The sequence below is a fragment of the Ascaphus truei genome, chromosome 3 (genome assembly GCF_040206685.1).
Source record: "Ascaphus truei isolate aAscTru1 chromosome 3, aAscTru1.hap1, whole genome shotgun sequence".
NCBI classification, from domain to species: domain Eukaryota; kingdom Metazoa; phylum Chordata; class Amphibia; order Anura; family Ascaphidae; genus Ascaphus; species Ascaphus truei.
The window spans coordinates 267,185,987-267,198,173 of NC_134485.1; the positions used below are offsets into that span (position 1 = coordinate 267,185,987).

The 12,187-nt window shown below is 44.3% G+C and overlaps 1 protein-coding gene across 1 annotated transcript in view; it reads right to left on the minus strand.

The window, feature by feature from the left end:
- Positions 1-1,189: 1,189 nt before the first annotated feature.
- LOC142489637 (uncharacterized) overlaps positions 1,190-12,187 on the minus strand; it is a 29,535-nt gene continuing 18,537 nt past the window's right edge. The window contains exons 7-8 of the mRNA XM_075590749.1: positions 4,456-4,532; positions 1,190-3,560 (exon numbers count right to left, since the gene is read on the minus strand). Of these exons, the coding sequence (XP_075446864.1) occupies positions 3,484-3,560; positions 4,456-4,532 (154 nt within the window). The 3' untranslated portion in view covers positions 1,190-3,483. The remainder of the gene's footprint in view (positions 3,561-4,455; positions 4,533-12,187) is intronic.

The following is a 12,187-nucleotide window of genomic DNA, read 5'->3' on the forward strand; positions in this document are numbered from 1 at the left end:
TAACTCATTGTTCCAAATTATATGAATGGTCAATGGTTGTCAACTCGGTGCTCGAGCCCCCAACAGATCAGGTTTTAATGATATCCCTGTTTCAGCACAGGTGGCTCAGGCATTTTGATTGAGCCACTTGTGCTGAAGCAGGGATATCCTTTTAAACCTGATCTGTTGGTGGCCCGTGAGGACTGGCGTTAAGCACCTGTTGCATATATGGACAATGTATTGCTCCAAAACAAAGATGACCGCATAAGGCACCAGCTGTGGTTAAATGAACAGGTGCTTGCCCAAAGTTAACCCTGTTGTTGCCGGATGAGCCTTTAATGTGTTGCATACATCGCAGCTCCTGGCAAGGAAGGGGTTAACTTTGGGCAAGCACCTTTTTAAAAACTCGCTGGGATTGAAAAAGTGCTGCAGCTACAGATGGGGTGTTATGTTAGCCAACAGTTCACTGTGAGTATATTAATCCTTTTTTTATTTTTTATTTTTAAAGCATTACACACCACTGTTTGAAATCCAGTCTGTCTAAATACACACACACAGGAACATTATTGCTTTTTTGGTAAAGGCATGTGAATTGTATTTAACACACATTGGTTGAGGTATATAAAAGCTATAATCCAATAAGTAAAACAATGAGAAATATGTAAAGAAAGCTAGCATGCCATTTGATTGAGTACATTTCAAGGCAGAGGTTGTGCATACTATGCTGGGGAGAGGTTAGTAGTTTCTAAATGATTTGTCGCTTTAGTTATTAAAACCCTCCACTGTTGGTGAAAACTTTACACTGAGAATCATCTACTGCCGAGGTGGGCAATCCTGTCGCCAATCGTCACAAGTGGCGAATCGGCCATGAAAGTGTGGCGAATGAGTTTGCCAGCTCCCACAGTAAAATAAACTTTTTCCTGACGGTGTGTGCTGGTTTCTGCTTTGTGAATGACCCAGCAGCAGGTGATAGTGCTGATGTGAGTGAAGCAGACAAACAGTGTGTGCTTTTAAATGTTCGATTGAGCAACCTAATTTCTCAGTTTTTACATGGTGTGGTGATTTTCACTTCTCATTTGCCACACCTGTGGCTACATTGAAAAATAGGTTGCCCACCTCTGATCTAGTAGTAATAGGGTGTATATATTTTTCACCATGCCAGTGCAGATTTGTATGGGCAATTGTGTTTTTTTTTTTATTTTTAACACTTGTGAGGAATTGAAATGTACATCACTATTCTTTAATATTCTAACATTTACAAAATTGTACATAGGTGTCTTATGGTGTAAGAAAATTATTACTGAAATGATACTTTGCAGAATTGAAGACTTTTAAATGAGTTTGTTGACTAGTAAAAACTTTTTTTTCTACTTTTATAGTTCTATTCATCAGTGCACCTGCTTCTATTTTCTGTTTCATTATTTGTTTTTCTCTACACAATAAAAAAAATAAGATACCAAAGTCCATCAGTGTTTGTATTTTCAGCTGACTACATTTTCTTTGTAGTAGTCCTCATTTTACTGTTCCTGTGGCCACAGCCTTCAGTTTTAGTACACATGATGGTATGATTCCTGGGTATCAAACCGACAAAATAATACAACCCACCTACCAACTATGACCATAAACATCTACATGTAATAAGATCAGAGCTGAACAGCGCTGTGACTGCAACAATTTGTAAGGGGTCCCCCACGGGTTTCGTAATAAAATGAAAACCAAACTGCAATTCTGCAACTTACGCTACAAATTCAGTTGTATATGTATGCAACATCCCCCCCCCCCCCCCCACCCCCAAGGGGTTAATAGCAGTGTCACCATGCAGGGGTATTTAAGGAGGGACTATTCTATAATAGCATAGACCAAGCCCCCCTGTTGTGTTACAGATAGGGACAGTGTACCTTAAGTTAAAAACCCATAAAGGAATGGAGTCCTGAACAGTTCAGTAAAAAGAATTGGGCCTCATGAGAGGGCTCCCAGGTGCTGATGGATCAGCACTAATATTCCTCAGCAGCCTGTATGGAAGTGGCAGTTCTAAATAGGCAAAAAGGTACTGGGTCAAGTAATAAGCGACCCACCAGGATTTTCATAGGGGCCCAGAATAATCAAAGTAACACCGATGATTGATCTGGAGAGCCGGGGGGGGGGGGGGGGGGGCTGATTTCCATACCTACTTAGAGCAACTAAGTCAGAGTACCTCCAGTTGAGTGATAGAAGAAATATATAATACTTTATAGGCCTTGTTGCAGTTGAGACTGCATGTACTGGAATGAGATATGTAAACCCAAGCCCTAATGAGCTGGAGCCTGGTGATCACTCTGGCCTGTATTGGGAAAGGGAGCTGGCAATACACACTAGTACCTCACCACTACACACACTGCTCTATTTTAGCCTAGTAAGAGCGGCACTTTAAAGAGTATGAATCTTGTGTAATTAAATCCATGTACTGCTGTACTACTCTATGGAGGGAGCTAGTCATTAAACTGCAGTAGTGCCAATCAGGGCATTGTCACATGGAAACTACCATTGACTTCAATGTGAGTTTCTGTGATAGTGACCCAATCGGCTCTAGCGCAGGTTTTATAAATCCCCATGTGCCTGGAGGACAAATGGCTTTATTCAAAAGGGGTCACATGTGGCCGATTGTACCCCCTTCTGGCCTTATTCAATAAGAAAACGCTTGCAGATCGTGTTAGGACCTGTAAACAGGGCATATATTGATGTGGTTACCTTTGGCCACAGAATTTGACTAAATGACACATACAGTTATATACTTATGTCTTCTCATAATTATAATATTTGATGTAACATTGGGGCTTTTTGTCTTATTGTATAGAGTACATTAGGTCACAATGTGTGTGTGTGTGTGTGTGTATATATATCTATATATATATATATATATATGTGTTTGGGTTCTTAGTTTGCAGGGGTTGTGCGTGCTTATTCAATAAGGGCGTTAAGCTTCTCTACATAATATCTTCCCCAATATTTCATATGTTTGCTGATAAAGGAGGTCGAATTAGTTTTTTTTTTTTTAAATAAGTAATTTTCCTTTAACTAAATCCTCCATTGCTTTTTGTTAACCTTACCAGTTTAATACTGTATACTGTACATATGGCTCAGCAATACGAAGTAAATACAGCAAGACTACCAAAATGTGAGGCAGTGACAAATGGAAATATTTCAGTACAGATAATGTTGTTCTACTTTTCTTGAAAAAGAGATGTAATCCTTGTACTCCGATTTGTCCAGTGAAGAAAAACATCAATAGTATGCCTGTCCTTTGACATTTAGTAAAATAGATGACAATCCAACCAATTACTTTAGCAAATACATTCTCACATATAAAAAAAATAACACTGCTTTTATTAAGTTTTACACAGACAAATGCAACGCAAATGAATAAATGCCGTGGTAGCACAAAAAGGGTTACCCAACAATCTTTATTTTTCTTCATATTATTCATACTTATATTCCGCCCTTCATCTTCAAGCGACATCCACTAAATTACTGTATATATCTGCTGGGTCGCAAAATCTGGTGTAAACGTGCAATATCAGCAGGTGTTGTCCGACAGCAGCCACCTAGAAATGTTCACATATTATAACGATTTCTAAACAATTCCAAAATATATGGGATTTTGAAAAGGTCTTCCAAACTCCAGGAAGCCAGTGTTAAAAAACAGGAGTTCCAAACTCCAGTCCTCAAGATCCCACAACCGTCCAGGTTTTAAAGGACATCCTGATTCTGCATAGGTGGTTTAGTCAAAACATCGTTGAACATCCTGTGCTGAATCAGGGATTTTGAACACACACGTTGCCATATTTACTGGATTGTCCCTTTTTTTATTGACTTATCTGTTGTCCCGGAAAGGTCTGTGGGGACGGACGATTGTCCTATATTTTAGTGCCTTTAGGTGAAATGCCAGAACAAAAAATGACTAATGAACTCAGTCATAAAAACGAAATCAATTTTTTTCTTGTGTTTATAGTTGCTTTTTCTGATAAATGTCGCCTTACTAAATTATTAAAATAATAAAGTTAGGATACTGCCTGGTCATATAATACCATGACACCCACTCCTATAGGCGTTACTTTCTCTCTCCCCCACCCCCCTCACTTTCTTTCTCCCCCACCCCCCTCACTTTCTCTCTCCCCCACCCCCCTCCCTTTCGGCTGGATCAGTGCACATCTTTCTCTGACCGGTCAACTGCAGAGACCAAAAGAATATAGCGGGAGATTTCATTACATTTTGGAAGCATGTGCAAATCATTCATCGCTCATTACGACATCACACTTTCATACTGGATTTCGGCGTCTCGTATTATAAAAACCTAAATGTAGCAACCCTAATTTACATACACACAAAATGTGTTTTTTTTTTTTTTAAACTATACACACTGACATGTATCCATTATACTGCATCACACAACCCTAATCATCTATTTAGTTGTGGGACAGAAGCCACATTTATACTCACCAATCCATTTAGCACCCAGCTGAACCCATTCTAGAGCATATGCAGAGAGAGGCTTCTCCATGTTACCACCGTGCCAGCTGCATGAAAACAAACAGATAAAGAAATACAAGTCAGGGAACATTTCTTAATTAACGCCTTCGCTGCCAGAGGGGACGGTAATGCTTTACAGGCATTTGGCAGTGAAAGGGTTAAATATTACTTGTTGCTTGCGGTTTAGGGGGAGGGGGGGTCGATGCCCCTTTTGCACACATGATCACGTGACCACTCTCCGAAGCAGTCACATTATGGCTCTGTAAATGATGATGGAACAGAAGCAGTCACCCCCCTTCTGTCCACCATCATTACAGACATCATCCTGTGCTCCGGACGTGATCTCCCCGAAGACCCCGAACATATTTTTTTTTTTTTTTTAACATAGCTACTACCATTGGGTACCCACATGTGCTAGCTATGTCTTGGGGCACGTAAAGGGTTAAACAATGTTATAATAGTGTAAGAGTGCTGAATGTGGTATATACAGTAGTTTGAGATGAATTAGTGTGGATATGTTCTTAATAGTAGATGCATTTATTGTAGGTTTCGAAATCTAAAAGTGGTGAAACATAGCCTCTTCCACGAATTTGACAAATACAGGTACTGTAGTCCTTGCTATCCAACGTTTCACTTTACAATGAATGGCATATCCAACGCTTTACAATGCAACCCTATGCACCATTTTTCGACATCTGAACACGTTATCCACCGCTCACCACCACTGATTAACATGGGACTCACTTTACAACGGTTTCACTATCTAACGCTACTTCCAGAACGGATAACGCTCGATAACCGAGGACTGCCTGTATTCTACTCTTTATCCACTAACCATAACATGCTCTACAACACCATCAATTTCAGGGAATACATATGTAGCCGTGTCCCCCTGCACCTCCCCCCCCCCCCCCCCCACTTACCTCCAATGCGGGCTCGGGGAAGGGGGGGCTAATGCGGCTGCGGTCGGAGCTTCTCTCTTGCCTCTGGAATGGCTGCGGTGGGGGGGGGGGGGGAAGAGAGGGTCTGCCAATAGGGCGCAGGGAGCTGTTGGAGCCACTAAGGGCGCTGCCATGTTTGATCCAGTGCATGCGCACAGGCGGTTCACGCATGTGCAGAAGAGCCCTCAACGTCCGGCGGCTATTAGAGATAGGCGCGCATGTGCAGAGGGGAAGAGAGAGCGGCAGCCATCTTCTGTGTTTGCTATGCAGGGGACTCCCAGGATCCCCTATGGCGGCCCGATCACGCGGCACAGCTCAGCCAAAAGGGCTGCTGCATTCAGGGTGAGGGGAGAGAGGCAGTTTGGCGCGAAGCACATGCTGACAGGACGGTTGGAGACAGTTGGAGCCAGGACAGAGAAGGGGTAGGTAGGGTCTGGGTGTCAGTGGCACCCAGATTAGGCCAGATTATTCCCTTTGGGTCACAGAGAGTCCCCACTCAGACTCAGCTTGAGGTTGCTGCAGGGAAAGCCCATAGGCAGAGACGCTTCTCCAGTATTGTACAGTGTCAGTGATACAGTTATTACACCACACTGTGAAGCATAGCCTGCGGTCTGGGACCAGATCAAGGCATACATCACCAGAGACGATTTTATTGGCGCACACTGCATCGGGAAACCCCCCCAGAGGCAATCGCCTGCGGATCAGAGCGGGAGAGAATTCGTGGGACCATGTTGCGGATCCACGGACTCAGCTGCTCAATTGACCTGTCTGGACTGAGACCAGGGAGGTATTACCTACATTTGCACCAACGGAACAACACACTGTGGGTAGCGCTATCCCACACACGCTCTTTGGGGAGGGGCTGGTCTGTGGACACTAACGGGTTAAGTGCCCAGGCACTCCAGTACTTTGGGGGTTCTGCCAGGGAGGTGTTACTTTGGGTGGTAGCATATTGTATGGCCATATATATATTGTTGTGTCTTGCTATGTGTCAGTAAATATTGTTGTATATACCCGGTTGTGTGTAATTATTGTCTGCATTGGGTTACTGGGAGAGGCTATCCTACTGTGTTAGGATCTCTCACGGGTGGAGGCGCTGTGTAACCACGAACGTGATCACCCCAGGCTCCCAGCGGCGGAGGATCAGGCCTCCTGTACGCCACTCAGGTAATACAGCACTGGTAGTCCCTTTAGCCAGGGGGAAAGAGGGCTACACATATATGGTTGTTCCGTGAGGATTGTGGAGGAATACAGTGCCAGTGTGGTTCTTTCATGCTCAAAAAGTGCCCAATCGGTTTGCAACAAGTTAAGAGCATGCTTTTGCCAAGACGCTTCTTTGCTCTTAAAAAGGGCCTTCCCCTTTTAAACAAAGTGAACAAATGGCAGCAGCATGTTTAACCCTTTTGGGTACCCTGGAATGTAGCTACTACATCATGGGTCTGGCACCCCATGGGCCCCATGATGTAGTAGCTACGTCAAACAAAGCCGTTTTTCTAGGGGAGATCGTATCCGGGAGCAACTCCTCTTCTGTTCCGTCATTAGTGGTGGAGCGGTCATGTGATCGCGAGTGCCAGAGGGGCGCCGTGGCCCTTTCGGCACCTAAAGGATTAATAGGTTCAATATAGGTGACTGACGTTGGGAAAAGGTATTTTAAAGACATTCCTATTAAAAAAAAAACCCACCATATACATAGTTACATATTAGATGAGGTTGAAAAAAGACATGCGGCCATCAAGTTCATCCTATGCTACATTCAAACAACAGAAACTTTTACCTTATATCTATACTTACTCATTGATCCAGAGGAAGGCAAACAGAAAACCCCAGTGTCATATCATTCAATGATATCTCATAAGGAGAAAAATAAATTCCTCCCTGGCTCCAAGAATTGGCAATCGGATTACTCCCTGGTCAACATCCTTCCCATGTTTACTTATTTGGTATATCCCTGTATACCTTTCCTTTCTAAAAAATGCCCAACCTTTTTAAAACAAATCTATTGTACCTGCCATCACAGTCTCCATGGGTAATGAATTCCACATTTTAACTGCCCTTACTGTAAAGAACCCTTTCCTTTGTTGCTGGTGAAATCTCCTTTCCTCCAACCTTAAGGGATGACCCCGAGTCCTTTGTACTGCCCTTGGGATGAATAGTTCTTTTGAAAGCTCCTTGTACTGTCCTTGAATATATTTGTATATAGTTATCATATCCCCTCTTAGACGCCTATTTTCTAATGTAAATAAATCTAATTTAGCTAGCCTCTCCTCATAAGTTAGATTGTCCATCCCCTTTATTAATTTAGTGGCTCTTTTCTGCACTCTCTCTAGTTCTATAATGTCTTTTATAAGGAGTGGTGCCCAAAATTGTACTCCATATTCAAGGTGTGGTCTTACTAACGCTTTGTAAAGGGGCATAATTATGTTTACTTCACTTCCATCCATTGCCCGTTTAATGCAAGATAAGATCTTGTTTGCCTTTGCCGCTACTGCATGACTTGGGGCACTATTGTTAAGCTTGCTGTCTACAAGCACTCCTAAATCCTTCTCCATCAAGGATACCCCCAATTTATCCCCATTTAATTTGCAAGTTGCCTGTTTATTCTTGCTTCCCAAATGCATAACCTTACTGTTCTGGAACCAAAGGGAGTACACTGGGTAATGTATGGTCAGACAGCTTAACTAGTTTCCTTTTACAAGCACCACAAGTTCTTTATATTTTCTTCACTTTATTGAAAAGCAGCAGATAACAAAGTTACTTGTAGATGGTGTAGTGAGAGCGAGTTTCTGCAGTAATAGTGCTTGATAGTAGGGACAAAAAGTAAAAACGATACTTCTTACCGAGAGCTGAGAGGCATAGGTAGTGCTTGCTAGCCTGCTGAGGTGAAAAGGAAGCAAAATGGAGGGTGCCTCACAGGAACAGAGCCTGGGCTAAGGAAACTGTGAATACAAGCAGGGAGTAATGGAACAGTCCACTATGCCAGGGGAATAACAGGGGTTGTCATAGCAACCACTACCAGGGCTAGGAGATAGAGAAATAAACTAATGTATCCTTTTTCACCTGCACTGGGAATAATAACTGCAGGGAAAGTACAACTGCATAAAGGGCCAGCAGGCAGAGCTGCAAAAAAGGAACATAACTATGATTCTTGTTCCATGACACTCCCCGTCTGGTATCTGGAGATACCACTATATAATAGAATATGTGGAACATATGTGCAATGCAAACATAACATAACAATGCAAAAGTCCATGTCCACATGGCGAGGCGATACCGGCCGGTACCACTGGCATGAAAGTCCTTTGGCCAAAATCTTCTGGTAAGGGAGGCCAGGTGGATGCACCGCTCCAGGTTAGCTGGTTGCACCACAATGTCTTTGTGCAAAAGTCTGTTTAGTGCCTATTTGTAATCCTACACGTGCCCCAACGAAATTGGTTCCATAGTTGGAGCATATTTGTCTGGCTGGTCCTCTGATGGCAAAGAATCTTCTCAGGGCGTTTCTGGACCGTATATTGGTGAGTAACACGGATACTTGAGGCCTTGTCTCCATGTCCTCCTCTGGAGCCACAAGTTCAAAGTCGTTAACTGGGGCTGATGGCGTTTCCGCGTGCTGCGTTGGAAACGTTGGTCCTGTGAGCCACAACGTGTTCTGTAGCTGTGCTGTGGGCATTGATCTGGTGGCATGGTCTGCAGGATTTTGGTCTGTGGGTACATGGTACCATTGTTCTGGTTGGCTTGACTTCCTGATTCTTTCTACACGGTTAGCGACGTATGCGTGGAATCTTCTTTTCTCGTTGCTAATGCAACCCAGTTCCACCTTGTTATCTGTGTAGAGCCTGACAGCATCTGGTTTGCAGTTCATTTCGTTTTTGAAGAGTTCTGCCAATTCTACCGCTGATACTGCGCCACATGGCTCAAGTCTGGGTATAATGTGGTCGCGTTGTGGCGCCACTTTAGCCTTGCCGAGGATGAACCTGACATGGTCACCTCCATCCGCATCCGTGGTTTTTAAGTAGGCTACCGCTGCTATGGCCTTTGTAGAGGCGCCTTGGAACACGCAAAGCTCTTTACTGTGTGCAGCAGTGAGAGATGTGGGTGAGAAGGGGCGTGGGATCTTAAGCTGCTCTAGGATCTTCATAGAATTCTTCCACGTTTCCCACTCTTTCCGTCTTTCTGGAGGTAGTGGGGTGTCCCAGTCCTGCTTCTCGAAGGACATTTCTCTGAGAAGAGACTTCCCTTGTATGGCGACTGGAGCCATGAATCCCAGCGGGTCATAAAGACTATTAACCATGGACAGGACCCCGCGTCGGATGTAGGGTTTTTCTTCGATGGACGCCTGGAATGTGAATGCGTCTGTTTTGAGATTCTAGCTTATCCTCAGACTCCGCTGTATGGGAGGTGTCCCTGTCCCGAGGTCCAAGTTCTTGTGATCGTTTGTGTGATCGTCTGAGGGAAGGGTCTCACACTAGGCCGTGTGAGTTATTGAGATATATATATTTTTGTTGTATACAACAAGTCACCTTTTCCCCTTCCCCCTCCCCCTCCCCTTCCCCCATTCACAAGAGGACGTATTGTGTTCATTCAATACATGCACTAATTATCTGTGTTTATCATTGTCTTTTTATTCTTTCGAGATTAACATCTTGCGCTGACCGCCACTCTGTATCCATTTCCGTTATAAGAAGATTCCGGGTTCCATCTTCTTCTTGGTCAAGCTGCAGAACTACGACAAGGGCTACTATATACATACTTCTTTGGTTTCTACACTAGCCCACCGGTGTTACACTTCCACACGTCACACAAGGTAGGGAGCGCCCCAGCTTTGTTTTTTGTTCTATGACCTTGATGAATGCCTGGATGTGTTGGAGCGCTGCGATGCGGTCTCCAGGAGGAGCTCTTTTCTCACGCTTTGCGCATCTGCGATAGCGGTCCGCACACGGCTGTCACGTGTAAGGTCAATGTTATTTTGTAAGTCTCTTTCTTGCAGGCTTTCGCCGGTGTTGGCTCTGGTCAAGTAGGTGATGTATGTCTCTGACAGCCCTTGGTAGCACGAGTGGTTAGATTTTATTTGAATAATTGCCTGCCCGAGCTGTTGTGCATTATCGCCAATGCTAGCAACACTGCGTAACTCTAGTGCGTTTTTTTCCCAGGCCTTTTCTAACTTGGCGTAGTGTGCTTCAATGTCAGCCTCATATTTTTCGCGGGCCATTTGTGTAAGAGTGACTGTCCGTTTAGGTCTTGCGTCTGCCTGCGCCTGTGGCAGTTGTGCGGCGGTCTCTGTGTCTGAGTGGTCACTCTCCTGCGTGGTGTCTGGTGGAGATCTGAGTTCTGCCATGGTGGAGATCTGAGTTCTGCCATGCTGCAGGTGTGTGTAGGCCTTTAGCCAGTGCGTGTGGCGTGCGGTCTGTTTACCTGCATCAGCGATGGGTGACTGCCTCAGATAGTGCCGGTAGGTGTCCTGCTGCGGTAAGCGTAGGGGTATCTGTACTTACAGGTGTCCGGTGACTCTGAACCATGTCCTGGCGGTGTCCGGTAGCGTGGCCCTTGGTGGCACTAGCCGTGGAACGTGGTACAGGGGTAGGTGAGATGGTAACTCCTCATTGTGAAGCTGCGCAGAGGGTGAACTCAAAAACAGAAAGAGCAATCAAAGTTCTGTGTATAATGCACTTGTCTGATTGCAGTGCTGCTGCCTTGTGTAAAGACTGCTTGGCTCTGTGTGCAGTGTAAACTGCTTGCTTGTACTGCTGCAGAAGCTGTGTAAGCTACTTGCTGTTTAAAGCTGATGCAGGTTTCTGTCTAAAGGCTGTAAGCAGTGGCTACTATGCTGTCCTCAAGGTATATACTGCTGCGGCCAAGCTTAATCTAAAGCTTGACCACATTTTTCGCTGCTATTTGAATTTTCCCGCCGGAATTGCCTGCGCGCCAGCCGCATCTTGCGCGGCCCCGTTTCTCCATTCAGCGCTAATGTGCTGAACAATGGAGGCGCCAAAAAAAAAAAAAGCACGCGTTTGAACAGGGAGCGGCGAAATTACGCTGAGGCAGCCGCATTAGATTTATGCTGGCCGCCACTGTAGAATCTGTTTTTACTGTTCTGGAACCAAAGGGAGTACGCTGGGTAATATATGGTCAGACAGCTTAACTAGTTTCCTTTTACAAGCATCACAAGTTCTTTATATTTTCTTCACTACACTTTTTCCACTTTAAAAGTCTTCCTCGGGATAATCTCTGATTAGGAAGACTTTTAAAGTGGAAACGCGCGTTGGGTGAATCATTGAGTACAGAGTGGCACTTTGTTGGTGACATCCAGAGTGGAAGACGACTTCATTCAGCCCAGTGTATGCTGTGACGGCCGCGGAGCAGATGCTGTTGCTGTGAATACAACTGTCTGTCCATATGACCCAGGGTGGTCTGAATGCTCACAAACAAAGGCACTTATGTAAGTGGAATACTTTGTGTTTTTAATATTAAAAGCAGTACTATACTATTTTGCTTTTTCCTTTTTTGTATATGGATTTCCCTTCCTTTTCTATGGATCTGGAGTACCCATCTGGAAACATAAGTTGGTAACTTCTAATAACCACAATGCCTTACTATCACGTTGTACACGTGAGTGCAAATTTTATAGAGCTTTCAACACTGATTTCATCTGTTGGGGTTGACAATATTGCACTATTTTGTGCCTCTACTTTCTTTCCATGTCCTGATGTGATTTGCGCACCTGTTTCTTCTTCGATTGCTGGTTGGATTTGGTCTGAATCCTGTGT